This window comes from Scylla paramamosain, unplaced genomic scaffold (assembly GCF_035594125.1).
Source record: "Scylla paramamosain isolate STU-SP2022 unplaced genomic scaffold, ASM3559412v1 Contig30, whole genome shotgun sequence".
NCBI lineage: Eukaryota > Metazoa > Arthropoda > Malacostraca > Decapoda > Portunidae > Scylla > Scylla paramamosain.
Window position 1 is genome coordinate 722501 of NW_026973695.1, and position 23065 is coordinate 745565.

The window sequence follows — 23065 nt, forward strand, 5'->3', positions numbered from 1 at the left end:
TACATTCATACTTTTATCATTACAGGTACAAATCTATATATACAGTGACACATGACAAATATATACATGCATTTTCTATGTATGGGTATTCTATAGGACATGTCATTCCCCTTATGTACGGAGAAATGAAAAAAAAAATTAAAAAAAGCAAATTTGAAAGCAATGTTTTGGCAGGATGAAGCGGGCACAGTTAACTTGCATTTTTCTCACTACTGCTAAATATATACAGGTAGTGGAGTAGAGGGTAGATGTATGGATATATAACCTATATATGGACGGGGTATGGAACTATGGATAAGCGCTGATGAGGAGAAACTAGCAAAAATTATAATGAGAGTCCGCCTGATGAGAGGACAGAGATGACACGATCTAACCAATACTATTTCATGAAAGGCTTGGACTATTAAACTGAGACATGAATAGTAAATGTATGTATGTATGAACTATGTATGGTCAGTATATGGGCGTATAAATAAGCGTAGGAGAGGAGAAATTAGCATAAAGGTTAATATTGTCAGTCTGGGATCACAGAGAGAGAGGGGGGGGGGAGGATGGAGAGGCAAGCACAGGTGACGCTGACTAACAAACTATCTTATTTAACTACAGACTAGGACTATCGGGCTGGGATGTGAATAGTAGATGTATAAGTGAATAATCCACCTATGGGCGTCGTGTGGGCGTGTGGATGGGCGTGAATGAGGAGAAACAAGGAAAAAAAAAGAATGGCACCAATGTTTTGGGGAAGGGGCGGGGAAAGGAAGGAAAAATATGGAAAGATTATCTTGTTATTTTTCCTATTATAGACACATTTTTACATGCATAGAAAGTCAGGGTACATGTATCAATGTATAATATATGTATGGACGCAGTATAGATGTATAAATAAGCGTAGCAGGGAAGAAATAAGCAAAAATGTTAGCGACAAGGCGGATGTTTGGGGTCGGATGATGGGGAGAGGAGTCCAAACACGTACTATCAGACTATCTCACTGACAGCTTGGACTATCACGGTTATACATTCATGGCAGATGTATGGGTGTATAAACTATCTATACACGCAGTATGGCGGTAACAATAAGCGCAGGAGATAAGAAAACTGAAAAAAAACGAATGAAGAGAGGGCCAAGTTGGTGACAGGCAGCGGAGGGGAGAGAGAGAGGGAGGCGGACATTGAAGAACCATTAATGTCATTGTATCTCACTACTATTTTGGACTATCAGGCTGATACGTGCAGGGTGAGCAGGTGTGACTATTACCTTCGCGATCTGGAAGGCATCAGCTTGCAGAGTCTCAAAAATTTGTATTTCCTCAACCTCTTGCTTGTTGGTGGGGTGCACGGAGGACCTGAGCCCATCAAACAGTCTTCGTAAATCTCATTTTTCACGTTACGGCCTGTTGCGTTTGACCTGACCTTGACCTGCAGGCTTACATGGCTCTGCAGGCTAGGGGAAGGCCTGGGGCACATGTCTGGCGGGTCAGGCTAGGGCAGGCTGCAGGCTGGGAGACAAGATTCGCTATTACACTTTTCGATCACTGAAATGAACCCGAGTAGCTGCGCGCGCCATGACGTCAGCTAGGAAGATGCCAGATTTGTTTCACTCCCCTGGTCTGGCACTGTAAGGCTCTATGTGGCACTGTACGCACTCACACACCTTATACAGCCCATACACACCTGCACACACCCATACACGAACCACCAGCACCTCTAAAACAGCGAAGGGAAATATTGTACAGTCTCCAACGCAAGCAATGTCTGCAAACCCGATTTTACATTTTGAGACCACTGGCACTATACAAGGCACCCTACTCATACACACACACACACACATACACTATACAAAGCCATACACACACACCCATACACCCTTAACAGCCCCAAGAGGGAGGAAAATTAAGAAGTATACGGTTCTATTGGCACCATGGCACTTATGGCACTGTGGCACTAGAGAAGGCCTGTACACACACACACACACACACATACACACACATATATACACTATACAAAGCCATACACACACACCCATACACCCTTAACAGCCCCAAGACGGAGGAAAATTAAGGAGTTCACGGTTCTATTGGCACTTATGGCACTGTGGCACTATACAAGGCCTGTACACACACACACACACACACACACACACACACATACAGCCATACACACGTACATAAAGAATCAGACTCTTTCACTCATTCAATTAAAAAAAAAACCCAGACTGTTCGCCACTCAAAAAACATCATAATATTTTTTCAATGGCACTGCGGCATTGTGAAGCCACCATGCAAAATATTTACACTCTTATTATAAAAAAAAAAAAAAAAAAAAAACTGGAGGGTTCATTAGTTTGATAAAGCCTTCAAATGCACAGAGAGAGGTTATAATAGTAATAGTAATAGTAATAGTATGTTGCAGGAGGGAGAAGGAGGAGGGGGAGGAAGGGGAGCGGAAAAGAATGAAGATCTCTCTCTCTCTCTCTCTCTCTCTCTCTCTCTCTCTCTCTCTCTCTCTCTCTCTATCTATCTATCTATCTCACATTAACAGGTTGTAATTGTTGTCATAAGGTAGAAGTGACATTAACAACATTTCTATATAACGAACACGAGAAATACTTAAGGAAAACGTAAATTTATGATATTTTAGGGTTGACTCAAGTAAATTTAAGAATAAACAATTACTTATATATGTACTATTCAAAGTAGTATCTATCTGTCATTTATAGCACTACTACTACTACTACTACTACTACTACTATTACTTATGCAGAAGGATGGGGGAGAGAAATTAGGAGGAAGAGGAGGAGGAAGAAGAGAAGAAGAATTTTTGTAAGTCTCTCTCTCTCTCTCTCTCTCTCTCTCTCTCTCTCTCTCTCTCTCTCTCTCTCTCTCTCTCTCTCTCTCTCTCTCTCTCGTTCTTTCTCTCTCTCTCAAAAAAAAAAAAAAAAAAAAAAAATATATATATATATATATATATATATATATATATATATATATATATATATATATATATATATATATATATATATATATATATATATATATATATATATATATATATATATATATATATATATATATATATAAATAAAATAAATAAATAACTAAATAACTAAATTGAAAAACAAACAAAAAAGAAATAAATAATAATAAACAAAGAAAAATAAACAAAATTTACCAAAAAATAAATAAAATATATGAACATAAACAAAAAAATCGTCGTACATTTTGTAATAACTATTTAACACCGCAAACTCCCGCTCTCTCTCTCTCTCTCTCTCTCTCTCTCTCTCTCTCTCTCTCTCTCTCTCTCAAGAAAAGATACATAATTACGAAATCATTAATAGTAGTAGAAAGGCTATTATATATATATATATATATATATATATATATATATATATATATATATATATATATATATATATATATATATATATATATATATATTTCGTCAATAAATAATTATAGTCGATTCATATAACAGTAAATGTTAACACTATCGCAAAACTATCATAAATTACACTGTATAACAATGAAAAAAAAAAAGCGGAAATGAGACTATCCTTTTCTAGAGTTATTTTTTGCGTAGATTACGAATATAACATCCGTTTCTTTCTGTGACCCTCCAGTTCTTCGTAAATAGCAGTGCCCGCAATGTCTATCTGAACGGTATTTTTTGTTGCTTTTAGCCAATGAGTGGAGGCTGTTCATAGATGGATCCCTTTACAGCATAAAAGCAGTTCTGTTGCACATTGGGAACACCATGCCTTCAGTTCCAGTTGCTTACTCAGTCATTTTAAGAGAGACATATGAGAACCTTGCTTTTATTCTAGACCGCATAAGTTACAAAGAGCATGAGTGGTTAATTTGTGCAGACTTGAAAGTAGTAGCCATACTTAATGGGCTACAAACTGGATACACCAAATTGATGTGGTTTCTTTGCAAGTGGGACAGTAGGGCCAGATCAGAACATTATACGCTCAGAATGGCCATCTGGGGAATCTATGACGCTTGGATGCTATAATGTAATTCATGAGCCACTAGTTAAGAAGGAGAAAATCATTTTGCCACCACTGCATATAAAACTAGGCCTAATGAAGCAATTTACCAAAGCACTGCAACATAACAAGCCATGTTTCCAGTATCTCAAAGGGATCTTCCCTAAAATTAGTGATGCCAAGATTAAAGAGGGTATATTTGTAGGACCTCAGATTCGCAAGCTTATAAATGATGAGGACTTTGAGGCGACAATGGATGAACCTGAGCTAGCGGCCTGGCATGCATTCAAAGATGTATGCAGAGGGCTTCTGGGAAAGCACCAAGAGTCCCAGCGAGAGCGTAAAGTGGAGAGGCTAATCAAATGCTACCAAGATCTCGGATGCAATATGTCACTGAAGATACACTTTCTTCATTCTCATCTGTCCTTCTTCCCAGAGAACGCAGCAGATGTGAGTGATGAACATGGAGAGAGGTTCCATCAAGATATAGCGTCAATGGAAAACAGGTACAAGGGAAAATGGAGCCCTGCTATGCTGGCTGACTTCTGTTGGAACCTGAAGCGTGACACGCCTGAGACGTCTTATAAAAGAAGAAGTAAATACTAGATTGTACGTTAATACATTATATAAAGTTAACAAACATTATATATTAATTAAATAAATACAATGAAGACATTTAATCTGACTTTGGGAGCAAAATACATTTATGGAGTCTTGGAAATCTCTATTAATTGCATAATTATTAAAACAGCGATTTACAAAAAATTGTGACGTGGCATGAAATTTTTGTTATCAAATTTGAATTCAGCACAATGAACTTCATAATAAAACGCACATGAGAACTATGTGAGATCAATTCAATTTCTCTTTAGTTTGCGTTAAAATATTTTGTTTTCTCTAGTACTTCAATTTTCAAGATGGCCGCCGCCCACTCCTTGGAAATCATAGGGTCGAAAGTCTTCCAATATGCATGTTAATAGCGACTATATTGTCTTTACCTATATAAAGTATTTTTTTCCTCTTTTCTTTAACTTTCTTGCACTAAAAACTGATAATTAATAGTACAAAACAACACAAAATAATTGATAAAATAGAAGACTCTTACACTGTCCTAAAAACTGTCTAAAATAGTATTGGAAGATTCAATTATTGTTTTAGTTTATGTTAAAATTCTCCGTTTTCTCTAATGCAAGACAGCCGCCGTTCTCTTTGATCTCCCTTGTTTACAAACAGTAGGGTCGAAAATCTTACAAATTTACGTGTTTATATAGACCTTATTGACATTACAGGGATTGCTAGAGAGAGAGAGAGAGAGAGAGAGAGAGAGAGAACGAAAAGAAGAGAAGGAAGAGGAGGAAGAGGAGAAGGAAGAAGAAAAAGAAGAGGAAGAAGAGGAAGAAAAGAGGAGGAGAAAGAGGAGGAGGAGAAGGAGGAGGAACAAACAACAATAACCTCCTCTTCCTCCTCCGCCTCCTTCTCTTCCTCCTGCTCCTCCTCTCCTTCTTCCTCCTCCTCTTCTTATTCCATTAGTTCCTCTCTTTCTCTACTACTACTACTACTACTACTACTACTAGTACTAAATTTATCTGTGGTGTATGGCTCTCACGTAACTCCTCTGACTATAAGAAATGGTTTGACTACTTAACTTCCAAAGTGGAGCACATTCTGACCCTCTTCCCTTCTTGGAGACTTCAATGTTCACCACCAGCTTTGGCTTTCCTCTCCCTTCACTGACCATCCTGGTGAACTAGCCTACAACTTTGCTATCCTCCATCACCTAGAGCAATTGGTGCAACACCCTACTCGTATTCCTGACCGTCTTGGAGATACGCCCAACATCCTTGACCTTTTCCTGACCTCTAATCCTTCTGCTTATGCTGTCACCCTTTCTTCTCCGTTGGCCTCCTCCGATCACAATCTCATATCTTTATCTTGTCCTATCGCTCCAGTCCCTCCTCAGGATCCCCCTAAGTGAAGGTGCCCCTGGCGTGTGTTTTGGTGTGTTTTGAAGGTGTTTTGGTGTGTTTTGGTGTGTTTTGAAGGTGTTTTGGTGTGTTTTGGTGTGTTTTGAAGGTGTTTTGGTGTGTTTTGGTGGGTTATGGTGTGTTTTGAAGGTGTTTTGAGGGTGTTTTGAGGGTGTTTTGGTGTGTTTTGTAGGTGTTTTGGTGTGTTTTGAAGGTGTTTTGGTGTGTTTTGAAGGTGTTTTGCTGTGTTTTGGTGTGTTTTGAAGGTGTTTTGGTGTGTTTTGAAGGTGTTTTGCTGTGTTTTGGTGTGTTTTGAGGAGGTATTTTGGTGGTTTTCCTTGGAATGACTACTGCTTCCGTGTCAGAGAGCCGTCTTTGTGTGCTGAGCGCATAACAGAGGTGATAGTGTCTGGCATGGAGGCGTACATTCCTCACTCTTTTTATCCTCCTAAACATTCTACACCTTGCTTCAACGCCAGTCAAGTTAGTGGAGACTGGGACAATTGTTTAAACACACAACCGCCAAATTTGAAATGAACCCTGCGGTGTTTACATTGACAATTCTTCATCTATTCTATGACCTTGTGTGAAGTCATTGAAAAAGCTTGTGTGTTATTACCAAATGTTTAATTGTCATGGAAGAATTCAGGTAGACTCTTTAAATTAATCTATACAGCTTGGGTCTACCACAGATTAACGTACGCTCTGCACCACATTATCGTACGCTCTGCACCACATTATCGTACGCTCTGCACCACATTATCATACGCTCTGCACCACATTAACGTACGCTCTGCACCACATTATCGTACGCTCTGCATCACATTACCGTACGCTCTGCACCACATTACCGTACGCTCTGCACCACATTACCGTACGCTCTGCACCACATTAACGTACGCTCTGCACTACATTATCGTACGCTCTGCACCACGCTATGTATATTATCACCGCATTTCATTTATCATTCTTTTTTCTTTTCGTTCATAATTTGTTCTGTATTATATATTATTATGTATTTATGTATTTATTTATTCGTCTCCATTATCTTCATTTTTTCTTATAATTTATGTATTATAATTTGACCTCTCTCTCTCTCTCTCTCTCTCTCTCTCTCTCTCTCTCTCTCTCTTAATCCAACTGCCAGGAAGCACAATTTCGGTAAATTTTCTGAACTATTAAAATTGAGAAGGAAGCAGCAATAATTCGGAATCTCTTGAAATCCATGACTCTCAATTGACGTGCTGATGTTTCGGTAGACTTGACAGTACATGCAGGATAGTGAATTGTTAACAGGTATTCAGAATTAGTTAAATATTAGCCAAAAGTGCCATACCATCAGGAGACACAGACAAAACTATATCATTACATATTTACGTTAAAGGAAATAAACTATCAGCGAAAATCAACCCTTTATTGTTTATTTTATAACAGAGGGCGGGACCTGCGACTCTCAACACCAATCAACATCTGATAAAATGCGACAATTTCCACACTAAAAAATAAAACGATCTCCCTTTTTTTGTCAATAGCACTAACCAGGAACTCCCGAACACAAAAGATGAACGTAAAAATTAACCCCCCTTTAAAAACAATAAAAAATAATTATAATAGTAAATAAATTAATGAACAAAATAATTAAATATGATAAACTGTCTTAAATTATCTTTCCCTTTCCATGCAATCCACACCACGAGACCCAGACAGCACCACCACGTACTGCTACACCCATCCAGGGACTGAGACACCCTGCACACATCACGTCTACCTCTCTACACCCCAAAACACATCCAAAACACCCCAAAACGCATCCACACCCACTTAAACACCCAGAAACAGTCTTATCCACCCACAGCACACCCCTAGCCACCCAAAACACACCCAAACTCCTTTAAAATACCAAAAAAACACGTAAAACACCTCAAAACACACCCAAACTCATCAAAACTGACCAAAACACCCCAAAACACACCCAAATCACCCCAAAACTCATCCAACACTGAAAAAACACCCCAAAACACACCCAAAACACCCAAAACTGACCAAAACATCCCAAAACACACCCAAACACACCCAAAACTGACCAAAACACCCCAAAACACACCCAAAACACACCCAAAACACCCCAAAACAGACCAAAACACCCCAAAAACACACCCAAAACTGACCAAAACACCCCAAAACACACCCAAACACACTCAAAACACTCCAAAAACACATGAAGAATGCCACAAATGAATATAAATATTTAAATATATACACATGACACAGGGTGGGAAGGGAGTATTGAGGTGTAGGGGAAAGGAAGGGTGCAATAAGAAGCAGGGAGAGACAGGGTGTAATAAGATGAGACAAACAGCCGGACAGGGAAATTAGACAGGGTTTATTGAGATGGACAAATAGGGATAGTTTAATGAGATGCAAGGGTGATACAGGGTGTATTAAGGTCCAGGGACAGACAGGAAGGGTGTACTAAGGTGTATGAAGACAGGAAGGGTGTATTGGTGTGGGACAGACAGACAGACAGACAGAGAGACAGACAGACAGAGAGGGAGAGATTAAAAGAGAAAATTTGAGATAGACAAAGGATATGAGAGAGAGAGAGAGAGAGAGAGAGAGAGAGAGAGAGAGAGAGAGAGAGAGAGAGAGAGAGAGAGAGAGAGAGAGAGAGAGAGAGAGAGAGAGAGTACTTATCATCTCAATCATTCAATAAATTCCTAATATATGTATAGATTTGTGTATACTAGTCTTACCTAATGTGTGTATAGATTTCCAAGCATATACCAGCATCTCTTATGAGTTTGTGTGCTTATATCAGACTTAGCAAAGATTTGGATGTGTCTATAAATATATACTAGTGTTTGTATACAAGTTTGTGTGTATACTAGACTTATTAAGAGTTTATGTGTGTTTCTAAGAGTATACAAACCTTAGCAAGTGTTTATATATGTCTGTAAGTGTATGCCAGTGTTTGTGTGTGTATACCAGCATTACATAGTGTTTGTAATGGTTTAAGTGTACACTAGTCCTTTTTAATTGTTACCTTCTCACTATCCCAGCCTTCCAGATACACCTGAGGCATACAGCATCACCCCAGTACAGCCCCAGGTTGGTCTGGCTAGCCCCAATGAGGATGAAAGCAGGAAACATCATTATCACCTGCTGTGGTTGATGATGGTGGCTTCTACGCACACACACACATACACACACACACCTCAGACAGCAATTCCTGCAACAAGAGAGGACAGAACAGCATGCCAGCCACAGCAAGAGTGAGTGTGTGAACAGCCGCGGCCACCAACCAGCCAATACTTCCCTAGCAGAAGAACGCAGCCCTCACAGTCGACCCAGTGGTGAAGCCTGTGCCCAATATTATTTATCAAGACTCTCTCTCTCTCTCTCTCTCTCTCTCTCTCTCTCTCTCTCTCTCTCTCTCTCTCTCTCTCTCTCTCTCTCATCCACCATTAGCCAGTCTCCCTCCCTCTCTCACCATTGGTTGGTGGCCTGTACAGCAGACACCCAGTCGTCATGGTGAAGGGATTTTCTCCAAGTACTGTACCTCCACCACTTCCTGCAGGCTCCTCCCACTTTCTTCCAGTCACTCCATAAGCTTGATGATCAGCAGCTGTCCCTCTATACCACAAGCTTCACTCTGGGCAGCTCTCTGGAGGCCTCCGAACCTGTGGGTGTAAGGTTAGGTTAGGTTAAGTTAGGTTAAGTTAGGTTAGGCTAGGTTACGTTAGGTTAGGTTGGTTAGGTTAGGCCTGTGGATGCTGTGTGGAGGAGGTCAGGACAAGGAGACCAGTGGGAAGGCTGTGGAAGGTCTGTGGATGGTGTGTGGAGGAGGACAGGACAAGGAGACCAGTGGGAAGGCTGTGGAAGGCCTGTGGATGGTGTGTGGAGGAGGACAGGACAAGGAGACCAGTGGGAAGGCTGTGGAAGGCCTGTGGATGGTGTGTGGAGGAGGACAGGACAAGGAGACCAGTGGGAAGGCTGTGGAAGGCCTGTGGATGCTGTGTGGAGGAAGACAGGACAAGGAGACCAGTGGGAAGGCTGTGGAAGGCCTGTGGATGCTGTGTGGAGGAGGACAGGACAAGGAGACCAGTGGGAAGGCTGTGGAAGGCCTGTGGATGGTGTGTGGAGGAGGACAGGACAAGCAGACCAGTGGGAAGGCTGTGGAAGACCTGTGGATTTCAAGGTAATGCAACACCACACACCAACACCAGAACAATCCCTCACCTATCCACCTGCAGCCACATCACAGTCTCCCCCTTGTAGGTGATGGCAGTAGTGGTGGTGCTTGTGGTGGTGGTGCGAGGAGGCAAGGCACCCATGACTGGAAAAGAAGGGGTGAGTGCATTGAGGCTGCAGGACGGGGTGTACAGGTGTGTGGGAGGTGAGAGGGTGGGAGAGAGGGAGTGGACACGTGGGAGAGAGTAAGTGTGTTCTATGGCAAATTATATATAGGATTTCAAGGGTGTTTTTGTGTATGATAGGGAAAATATTCATACACACATACACACATACATTTTCATCTCCCAAGCACCTCTCCTCTCCTCCTCTTCCCTCTTCCCCTGTCTCATGCAATAGGTAAACACACACACACACACACACACACACACATTGATAGAGAGATAGAGATTAGCCCAGCATGATTTAAACAATATAACTAACACACACACACACACACACACACACACACACACACATTGATAGATGGATAGATATTAGCCCAGCATGATTTAAACAACTAATATAACTATCAAAAAAACACATACACACACACACACACACTTCTCCACAAATCTGAAGGCACTGTGGTTTCCAAGCCGTCAAAGTGAATGAGTGTGCTGAGGGAATAATATTGCACCACTGCCTGCATGAACTTGTCACTAAAGCTGTCATGCGCCTCACACACCTCCTGTCACTGCTCATGCTGCCTGTCAACGCAGAACGCACCCTCCACCACTCATTGTTTGGGGTGACGGTTCTGTGGGAATGGAAGATAATTAGATTTTCTCTCATATCAAGTTGAATTGGTTTAGCTCTCTCTTTCTCTCTCTCTCTCACAATTGATTTCAAAGGCCACAATGATGATTAGCAGAGGTTTTTGTGAGTGTTTCTCCTGACAGTAATGTAGGAATGTTGTTAATTTGTCACTAAAACCATAAAAACATCCTTAAAAACCCGTGGCACTTCGAATAGAGCCTTTTAAAAGTGTGTTTCTCCCATCAGTCGAGAAATGTAGTTATTTATTTACATTTTATATATAACACACACACACACACACACACACACACACACACACACACACACACACACACAGGTGGTCTGGCAGGGAAGTGCTATGAGAAATATACAAATGCATAGCAAGGCAAGGCACACAGCTTTCACACTCACCTCACACTCACAACACTCTTTCAACACCTTAACCTTTGTTGGGGAAGAGAAGCACTACTGTCTTAACCTTAAAATACACTTATTATAGCTTATCTCTTACATGTACCAAGACAAGGCACACAACTTTCACTGTTACTCTCATCCACAACAATCTTTCAATGTGTTAACCCTTGTTGGGGAAAAGAACCACTAAAATATTATCTCCTACAAATATATTTAAACACTCACTCAGCACGCAACACCTTAGCCCTTGATGGAGACAAGAAGCACTCCTACCCAACCTTACAAAACCACTAATTAAAATCTTATCTCCTACATATACCAAAACACACAATTTTCACCCTCATTCAGTCAGCACGCAACACCTTAGCCCTTGATGGAGACAAGAAGCACTCCTACCGAACCTTACAAAACCACTAATTAAAATCTTATCTCCTAAATATACCAAAACACACAATTTTCAGCCTCATTCACTCAGCACACAACACCTTAGCCCTTGATGGAGACGAACAGCACTCCTACCCAACCTTACAAAACCACTAATTAAAATCTTATCTCTACTTCACTTACCCATCCATACACCAACCTTGTAACTCCACACAAGACAAGACACCACAGTCATCCACATCTATCTATGCCACACTGACTCCTGAAGCTGGTGGAGCATAGGGTGGACCGAAGGGCATCAGCTCCACACTCTGGGATGCCTGTGGGGGAGTTTATCCTGAGACCAGTGAGTACCTCTTCTGTATTCAGGCTCCCCTCCACCCTCTCGCACAGTACCTGAGGGCATGAGGGGGTGGTGAGAGGGTAAGAGGGTATGAGGGAGGAGGGAAGAGATGAAATGTGGTGAAAAACAGAAGAGAACACAGATGAGCAGGAAAATTGAGTGACTGGGTGTTTGAGTGAGCGAGTGAGTGATGGTTTATTGTCTGTCTGACTGAATGAATGAATGAAAAATACTTGCTAAGGGAATGAATTAATATCCACAAACTCACGCATTGACTGAATGGCTATTTGACTGACTGACTGCTGACTAAAAATGATAGGTTAGGAGGGGATAAATACTCGTAATCTCCCTTCAAATGTTAGTTCCTGATGGGGAGGAGGCCCGAGGGAGGGTCAATGGGGTCATGGCGAGAAAGCAAGAGGACGAGAGCAGCTGGTAGGAAACAGCAGCAGGCGGACGACGGTAAGGAGGGAAAACGTTCGCTACACGAGTCTTCCCTTGTTCCCGTCAAGGTGGCAAGCTGCCTTGGTATTACTGCACTCTACTTATGATTGTTCTGGATCTCATACTGTAATCTAAACTTGGAAGTATATATATATATATATATATATATATATATATATATATATATATATATATATATATATATATATATATATATATATATATATATATATATATATATATATATATATATATTCAAGCTCTCAACCCTATCTCATCACAAATGAACACATTCACTAAAGCATAAGCTTCTACGAGTGTGATTGAACTAGCAAAACTGAACTGGAAATTAGAGTTGTCTTGCATTGGTTGAGATATATTAGCAATAATAATCATTGATAATGAAGGGGAAGGTTGATAGTAAGGCGGACAGTAAAGTGAACGTCGGCCTCACCAGGCAAAAGTAGCCCGCAGATGGTAGTGTCGCACGTCATAGGATGACTCATGAAGCGCGTGACGCTGGTTGTGACATGGATGCTGCTGCTCGCATCACCACGACGTCTACCTCTACTTATTATTATTAAAGCTTTATTGAGCATTATAGTACATTTTTAAATATATACATATAGCACAAAATATACATGAATATACATATAATACACAAAGCGAGCACCAGCCCGCAGGTGGGGGTCTACCTCTATTAATTCGAATTATGATCAGTAATAATTATTCATTTATTCAATATCTTATATGCATAACTGGTACCAAACAAAATATACACCTTTTCTTCAAAATGCATCTCAGCTAAAACTTTTAATGCTATTCTATTTTTTATTTTTTTATTTTTTTCACACGTCGAAAGATATTACCAGGCTTGGATTCTAAGAACATGTGGATAGTTCATTGCTTTATATATATAAATATATATATATATATATATATATATATATATATATATATATATATATATATATATATATATATATATATATATATATATATATATATATATATATATATATATATATATATATATATATTCCCGTGACAAAATGTAGTTAATTACAGTTCGGTGACACTATATATATATATATATATATATATATATATATATATATATATATATATATATATATATATATATATATATATATATATATATATATATATATATATATATATATATATATATACATATATATATATATATATATATATATATATATATATATATATGTATGTATGTATGTATGTATGTATATAGTGTCACCGAAGTGTAATTAAGTACATTTTGTCAGGGGAATTCTATGTTTGTACAAGTTCAGTAAATAAGAAAGACGTTCTGGTGAATCTATCCACACGTCTTGAAAAGACAGGAGACAACCTGAGGTTATTGTACTACTGCCCCAGATATTCAAGGAATAGCAAAAATTTCATCTTGATCAAGTCAACGATACCTCATGGAGAGAGAGAGAGAGAGAGAGAGAGTCATCAAGGTGTCATACTAAGAGCAGTTTTCAATTCGTTAAGCAGAAGATAATACATTTTTGCAATGTGTTGTGGTGATTTGTTTGTTAGAAAAGTCTGGACTAGACGTTCACACAAGGATGACATTGAGTACCGCTGTCATAATGATACCATGACCAGATCAGATTCACGTTCACCAAGAGCAGGCATATTATCAACGCAAGCATTAACTTTGGGATCTCAGCTATAGGAGCACGCTGCACTAACTCAAGTTACTTTCTACATGACTAATTCCGCATGCTTAAACTTCTTCCTATCCTGAAACAAACGCACAATATTATTCGTCTTTATATAACTTTTTTTTTCTAGGGCGTACACTAATTTTTTTTTTTTTCTTTCATATCCAATAATCCTTTGCGTTTGAGCCACTTTTTTTTTTCAAGTTACTAGGTTTAGTGTTTATTTCTGGTGGTTAACATTATGTGTGGTAAAGTTATAATTCTTACACTTATTTTCCTTTTTAAATGTACTTGACACTAATCTTTAAACTCATCTCGAAAACCCAGTGCTGTAAATTAACAAGTTACTTCAAAAGAACTCAGACGAATTTGCAAATACAACTGAGAACAAAAGCAAAGATCAAAGTGACAATACAGGTTACCTGAGTGGAAGCGCCAACAACGAAGACGGGGGAGGTGGAAGGCTCGCCAAACAGTGCCCGACTTGAAAACACAGAAACACAGCTGCACTCAGGAGGAAGCGGAAACAACAACTTCAATGACATTGACTACTGGAAAGTCACCATGCGAAGCGTCACCATGCAATGACACACAGACACAGAATGAAGGAAACTGCCACAAGCTGAGAAGTGGCAAGAGCTTAGAATACCGAAGTTAATTTGCATCATAAACAAAATCAAATATACGTAAAATTATGGAAATGCACTATTATATAACACGAGAGAGAGAGAGAGAGAGAGAGAGAGAGAGAGAGAGAGAGAGAGAGAGAGAGAGAGAGAGAGAGAGAGAGAGAGAAAAGAACGCACCAGTAAACACGCACTCCACTTCCAGTCACGGCTGGCACACGACTGACTGCCGCCAGCAACCAGGTAGAACATCAGGCTTCTTTAGCTCCTTTAGAACTCCAGGTGCTCCCTCTAGACTCCTCCCCGCAATTCTTAACACTATTCTTATAGATCCTCCTCCTCCTCGACTCCCCCACCCCCTATGTTTCTCCCCTTGCCGAGAATAATAATCAGAAATGTAATAAGGTGTTGACAGGTATCATTCGCAGCACTAAAAGTCTTTGCTTCATACATTTTAGCTCTTACTCCGCCCTTCCAACTTTCTAAACACAAAACAGATACAAAACACTTTCTACATAACGAAAAGATGATAATCACTACGAGAATAGCTACGAGCTATCAGTGAGGACATTTTATACACTCTGAGCTACGCTTTGTCAAATTCATAAACTAAAATACATCAGTTTCCTATAAGAATTTGCAAGATATCACTGCTCTCTCTCTCTCTCTCTCTCTCTCTCTCTCTCTCTCTCTCTCTCTCTCTCTCTCTCTCTCTCTCTCTCTCTCTCTATATATATATATATATATATATATATATATATATATATATATATATATATATATATATATATATATATATATATATGTTTACTTAGTTATTCACATCATGCCGGGCTAGCTGCCTTCCTCACCAACTGTTTTCTGCAGTAACCATTAATGTCATAATAATTTTATTCAAGCAACTCCTTTCTAGTAGGTAATGAGATGGCCGGCGGACAGTGGGGCTATTTTTCTTCTTTTTCTTCTTTCATTGTTTCTTTCTTATTTCATGTACTTGAGACGGAAAAAGCAGTGCGAATTTGAAAAAGCGAAAGGTGGTAATCATGAACAAAAGCATGAGTAAGCAAGGGCTGGACTGAGCTGAACTGAGGTGAATGCTGTAAACACGAGGAGAACATATGTACTACTACAAGGCGAACGACAAACCTAGACATCAGCGAATGTAAAACTTGAGACTTCAATATGCATTATGTAATCTTGTTCGCACCTTCGGTTGTCTGGGACGTAACCTTCCAAGTATGAATATATCCACCTCGCACAAAAGCCACAGCCATCCATATTCCTGGGTGTTGTATGTGGGCAAAAAATGTAACCTGAAGACTTCTTACTACGAAGGAACTAAACTGATAGATAGATACATTAGATAGATAGATAAATACACACACACACACACACACACACACACACACACACACACACACAAACACACACACACACATACACACACGGGGAACAAAAATATAGCAAATTCTAGGAAGTTGGAGTCACTTGGCCAAAAACAAGCTGGTTCAGATTGGCTTGGATTAAGTAAATTGCACGTTTCCCGCATCACTCACCGAGGCAGGTGGGCAGGCGAGGAGTCTCAATTTGGGAAAGTGGAATATGACGCGGTTTTGAAAGTGAGTGTGCAAAGGAAAGAAAAATGTGACTAAATAAAATCACGAGAACAGTTGCTGTCATGAATGTGGAAATCAGGAGGAGGAAGAGGTGATGGTGGTGGTTGTTTAAGCAACTTCTCTTTTTGGTTGAAGTAATTCTTGTACCATTCAATATGTGCTTGTTTTCGCTCCACAGTTAGATGAGGATTCTTTGAGAGTCCAGTGCAAACCAGCTCCATGAAGTGTCTGATGGGGCCACGTTTTGGGCACCATCCTTCCAAGTGTCTCTCAAGGAAGACATGCTCATGGAATCCCACTTTCATTTCCTCCACCAAACCTGCTGAGATGGAAGGAGAAAGCATTGAGAAATTATTTATGTTTGGTTGTTAATATGAACAAAAAAATACAACAACAGAAAACTGCCAAATGACACACTAATTAAAAGAGCATTTTCTTGAATAATTTGTATAACTATTTACTTTACTTAAGCTATTTAGTGTTGAGATAACTATACCTGCTTCATTATCAATGGGGAAGGTCCACAGCTTGCCTTGCTTAGTCCACTGTATCATCTCCACAAAGGCATTACTAGGAGGATGCTGCATACTCTGCTCCAGCTCATGTAGGTACAATCTCTCCCATGTGGGCAACACTGATATTGGAGCAGCAGGTCCATGGGGATCTTCTTCCCTTTTCTTAAATATCCCCAAAGGTTGACCTCCAAAGAGATCAACATGAGCCCTGCACATAGAGTGTGGTGTAGAGAAAATACTGTGACCTGGAAAATAACAGCAGTTTATCTAAAATGTATGACGTACAACATGTTGGGCAGCACAAGGCAGCTACATGGAACAGGCCCACCAAAACCTTGCACCAGTAATGTTTCAGTAAAGACACAGAGAAGGTCCATGTTTCCTTGCTCCTTGGAAACAAAATAAGGATAATCATTAAAAACTTAATCCAAAACTTCAAGTCAAAAGACCACAAACTTTTTTTTTTATGGGAGATATGAGGTATTCCCTTAGGACACAGACTAATTATGAGCATCCTTTTCAGTGGATCAAGTCATGAAATACAGCATATACTGAAATCATCAAAAGAAGGGAGCAGAAAGAGACCATCTTAATTCACATAGCATTAATGTACACCTCTCTCAACAAACCTGGGCACAGATGAATCCCGAGGCTGAGTGTAGGGCTTGCGGGCTCGGGGCTGGTCTTTCGGGTCAATGTGGTACCCTTGCCTGACCTCGGTACCAGAAGGAAGGTGACGTGGCACTTCCTCCATCCCTGATTGTGGCTTTCTCTCCACCTTCATGCCCACAAACAATTTCACTGCAACAAGAGAAATTATGCACAGCCACTAATGTCAGTGGGGCAAGGAAATTTACCAGATAGGATAAAAGAACTGCCACAAATGTATTTTTATCAAAAAAGGTACTCTGCAATAAGTACATACACTGAAGAAATTCACTGAATACAATAGTGTTGACTACAAAATCTAAAAGTACAAGAATGAGTAAAAAACTGCACAAAATTTGCCAAACATGAATTTGCATAATTCATCTTTTCCAAATTGTTACTTACAGTGATCTGTCTTAATGAGTTGGAGTGTATCATGAGTTAAGTTTGTTGGAACACTAACACTGCAGTGAAATAGTGTAAAGAGACACATGCATCAGAGCTGTCTTTAGGTTACATCATTTCTTGGCTGAACACCAGTACTATAATAGCTCATTTATAAGTCTGGTCTACCAGAATATAACTCCATTCAGCCAAAATGTAGGTCAGAATCAAAAAGCTTCAGCAGGCAGGATAATTTTTCCAAAACAAGAGTCGCTGTCTGATGGTTTGACACTGTTGCCACTCTCTACCTCACAAATAAGACAACAATAATGCACAAAGGAAAAGATTCAGTAGTATATGTATCTCTATAAGAAATGTAGACAATGGTTCGTTAACTGAAAGTAGGTGAAGAATGTTTAAGATTGTATATCTTCAATCTCTACTAAGCTGAGACTGAAGATGATGATAATGAGATGATCAGATATAAAGGCAAGAAACAGAATTGCCAGGAAAGATTCAGCAATTATTCACTTATACCACTTATAGTTTGATATGGGTATCATCTTAACTAACTGGTACAGGCTTAAATAAGAATGCAATTACAGAAATTTGGTTTTATCTTACACACATGATATAAAACTAAAAAGGATAGAAATTGCATAGCAACAAAAGTAATGTCACTGCACAAAACTGGGCATACCAGTCTCCATAATAAATAAACACCAAAATGACAAGAGAAATTTTCATACATTATCTTCTTTAATCTTCTACTACCATAACAAAGGCATCAGGAACATTAACATGAAATCCTGCACAACAAAAGAAGACAAGCATTGCAGCAGTTCCTTGGGCCCTAAAAGAAACTAAACTGTACTGCAATGGTATCAATCCAATCACAAACAGATATCATGGCATCAATGTAGCCAAGAGGCATCAACACTCACCTGAGAGATGGGGCAGTGCCAGTGGTAGTCTCTGAAGAGTGGAGGCACAAGGTGGACAGAAGCTCAGACTCAGTTTCCTTCACATCCCCACCAAGACTTTTAGCCACTTCTTTGGTTGCTAAAACAAGCTCAGGTTCTGAAAAATTGAGCCCAGATGTCATTATTACTAAAAAAATAGCAGAACACCACTACAACAAATGGTTCTAATCAAATCTTATATTACAGCCTACAATTTTATGATTTCAAACAAGAAAGCTCAAAGTTCCTTAGAACTAGTACAGCATGTTAACACTTCTTTGTTTGTAAGCACAGCATCCACTGCATCTTACTTGTAGACAGTAGTTTTTATTTGTTTACTTCTGTCAACAAATGTAAGGCAGCAACCTATTAATAAAACTAATAGCTAAAACAAACTATAATAAACATCACACCTGTACCATGGTGAAAGAATAATGTACATGTCTCTAAACACCACCCACTACTTATCACCATGTTTTTTAAATGTCACATGTTTAAGTGTCTAGACCTAAACTAAGACCTAAACTTGCACCAGTTTTGTGTCATAAACAGACATTGACTAAAAATAGATGTTAACTATTGCAGCATCCAAAAATTAACAATATGAATGACAATTAGGTAATAAGAAACCTACAGTAATGAGGGTACAAGTACAGTCCTCACCAAGGTCAGGCTCTGATACCAGGGATAATTTGCCTTTTCCTGCAGTTTTGGTCTTCTTCCGAGCTTTGGGACGTGACGGCTGCACTTGAGGCTCCACAGGAATATGGGGTCAGTCTGGAGATTAGGGGACTTTCAATATGATACAAAGATATTTGTACTATTTAAAATGACCACCTGGTGCACCCATCATTCTACAATACTAATAAAACATGAACATACATATTTATATTTGTGAATATTATAAAAACATAACAAGAGACTAGGTTATCAATGCCATCCAGCACTGGCATGTATAGTATTTATTATGTACTAATTACCACATAATGCAAAGTGGAACTTATCAAGCAAAATCTATTAGCAGAATTTACTGTAAGCAGGACTTCAGGAATAGTACTCTCATTGACTTATAATAACAGATTCAGATGTAGAAGATGGTGCAGCAACCACAAGTGGATGATGTAGAAATTACCCATCTGAGAGGAGAATAAAAAACCTTTTTTGAATGATGCAGCATGAAATCTTATGCAAATTGAGCGAACTATGGAGTGGTGGAATGAATGAAAAAATGCACCAAAGTAATCTGGCCAAATAAAAAAGATAAGGCACTATTTAAGTTTTAGAAGAGAGGTATATACATAAGTAAAATTCTAAGCTCACAGTAGGAGATGGAAGCCACTTGGAAGATGGAAGGAGGTAAAGGAGTGCATGCAAAAGTAGTGCAAGGATAAGAAAAGTGAGTGAGCAGGCAAGGAAATAAATGTTTGGATTCATAGAAATGGAAACTTTCTCATCATGACCACCTCCTTAGGCCATTCCCTGAGGATGCTAGGCAGTAGATGGTAGATAAAGAGATGAATAAATGCAATGTATTCAATCTAATCAAAATCAACAAGAGGCTTTAATGTCAGTTCTGAAAGGTAAATCACCACAATCTATGTAAACATATGTGTTCTCACACTAGCCAAAGATGAAAGATCATGTAGTTTCTTGTGGCTAGATGTCTTCTTGTCTTGTTTCTCTGCAGCAGCTTTCTCTTTTACACTGGACTCATGTTTTAAGACATGTGAGTGAGACTCTCCAGTCTTCTTTCCCTCTGTCCCCTGAAGTGGCTTATGGTCTTCTATCTGGGTTTCCAGATTCTGAGATTTAATTGATTTTTCTTTAGTTTCACCATTCTTGACAGTGGCAGCAGGTCTGGCATCACCACCACCATGCTCACACAATCTTCTGGTGGCTTTCGGCAAAGTGGTCGAGTCGGGCATGCTGGTTGTGCCGCTAACCTGGAGAACCAAATGAAAAAAAAATAATGCTCTTCTTTGTCAGTCCAATAAAAATATATATACATGTAGTGTCCTGGGAGGAAAGTCATATATTCTAAGAAATGAAAGATCAAGTCATTTTTAATTGGGAATATTCTATGGTGAAATGTTTTTAATGCCATGGTTCAGAAGTTACAGGACATTTAAATATGCATGCACATCAGTGGCAAGTGGCCGCAATGTCCTGCAACATCCAGGTGGTCGCTGTGACATTTGTTATATTTTAGTTATTATTTGCCATAACAAGACACTGCATTATTGAATTCAGTTATATCTTTATTTTATGAAAACCTTGTTGTGTAATCAAGTAACATCCTCATGATGATGCCAACACCCACCACTGCTACCCTCTCCTCCCCTCACTCCCCCCACTTACCACTTGTACCACATTCATATCAAAATGTCCTGTAGCTTCTAAACCATGGTGTTATCTATTTCTTTTCTGGTAGTTTTTGGCCTATTTTGAATTACTCTGCATGCTTTTCCAGCAAATCATTAGTTTTTTTTTTTTTTTTTTACCCCTGACGCCCCATCCCTTCAAAGACTAATGATTTGCAATAAAAACAAAAAGTAGATTAATACAAAACAGACTGAAGTCCACCAGAAAGAAAATAGTTCCATCTTCACAAATAGCAGCAGTAACATTCACTTGCAATGTACCCCCCCTCCCCTCGAGGGCTCGCCCGTGGCCGCCAGTCAGCAGTCACAAATCACCACCTTCTCTGACCCAATGAAATTAATCTAAACTAAACCAATCTAACCTAACCAGGCTAATCTAATCTTGATCTTCATTTTAATGTTACAGATGGCTCGGGACTGCTCCTGGTCCAGGAGTATCGGCAACTCCTGTAGGAAAAAAAAAAAAAAGAAAAACGGCAAACAGAAAACAGACACCATCCTTCACACCACTAATTCCTATATTTAATACACCACATCTTTTCCAGGAACTCCTTCACTGCCTCAATCATCCTTTCATTCGTCTCCCCACACATCCCCAGCAGCAACACCATCCAATCCATTCCTTTCCTGTCTTCACTCTGACCTTCCCCAGCTCCCTCTGCACCACTTGCATCATCTCATTTCTGTCTCTGGCATACTTCACACACTCCAGCACCATATGCTCCACCGTCTCATCCTCTCCAATGTCACACATCCAGTATACTTTGCTGCAGAACTCAGACCATCTTTAACACCTTGTATTCACACAATACACTGTGCCCTAGCTCGGAAGAAATCATCACCCAGGCTTCCCTTATACCACTTTTCATACATTGGGGCCTCTTTCTCTCTTTACCACTCTGAATATTCTTTTGTTCCATTTTATTCTTCTATTCACTCAGTCCCACAAGTTTCACTACTCTGTCTCACTTTTCCACTTCCTTCCTTCCACATCCATGTCATTCACAAACTCATCAAGCATCTCTCACCATTCTCATGCATCCGCTCACCTAAAATACCTACGTGTGTATTCATGTCTCCCAAAATCATTACTCTCTCCTTTCACTTTCTTATGATCTTCCTCAATATTTCATACTTCCTGCTGTTCTCTCTTGCTGCTCTCTCCCCGTCAACTGTCATGCACACCACAATCACCACCAGTGTTTCACACTTCCCATGCTCACCTGTGCACTCTACCTTTGCTGCTAAAATTTCCTCACTCGTGGCACAGTTTCCTATATCTAACTTTTCTATTCTGAAGTTCTTTTCCTTCCTATACAAAAAAAAAAAAAGGTTACTCCTCCTCCTACCCTATCTTGAACTTTCTGTCCCTTTCCAATCATCACATACTTACTACCATCCAATTTCACATCATCTTTCAAGTGTGTCTCGGTCATTCTGACTATGTTGAAATGCCATTCATTTAGTTCCTTACACACATCCTCAAATTTCCCAATGCCCTATCCTTGCACATTCATGCATCCAGACTTCATGCCTTTTCTTGCATTCCTTGCATTCTCAGTCATTCTTCACGTCATTTCCACACGGTACACCATCCTTGCCTTCACACTTCACACTTCACACTTCACAGTCTCACTCCCATCCTTGTGTTGCCATCCACATTAAAGGGCTTAAAACCTCTTGCCTGAGTTAGAATATTGC

At 39.5% G+C, this 23065-nt stretch overlaps 2 protein-coding genes across 5 annotated transcripts in view; one reads left to right on the plus strand and one right to left on the minus strand.

Moving 5' to 3' along the window:
* Positions 1–22815, minus strand: part of LOC135097731 (small ribosomal subunit protein mS31-like) — a 34157-nt gene extending 11342 nt beyond the window's left edge. Inside the window, exons 1-11 of one of the 4 annotated variants that reach the window (XM_063999734.1) lie at positions 21615–22815; positions 20603–20926; positions 19647–19760; positions 18966–19101; positions 17619–17790; positions 16971–17197; positions 16622–16796; positions 10871–12135; positions 10192–10288; positions 9443–9632; positions 1256–1496 (exon numbers count right to left, since the gene is read on the minus strand). In XM_063999734.1, the coding sequence (XP_063855804.1) occupies positions 12105–12135; positions 16622–16796; positions 16971–17197; positions 17619–17773 (588 nt within the window). In that variant the 5' untranslated portion in view covers positions 17774–17790; positions 18966–19101; positions 19647–19760; positions 20603–20926; positions 21615–22815 and the 3' untranslated portion in view covers positions 1256–1496; positions 9443–9632; positions 10192–10288; positions 10871–12104. Of the gene's footprint in view, positions 1–1255; positions 1945–9442; positions 9633–10191; positions 10289–10870; positions 12136–16621; positions 16797–16970; positions 17198–17618; positions 17791–18965; positions 19102–19646; positions 19761–20602; positions 21298–21614 lie in introns of those variants that run through there. The other 3 variants (XM_063999735.1, XM_063999733.1, XM_063999732.1) reach the window with 3 other exon arrangements.
* LOC135097734 (uncharacterized) overlaps positions 1–23065 on the plus strand; it is a 42028-nt gene that overhangs the window by 17623 nt on the left and 1340 nt on the right. The window lies entirely within an intron of this gene.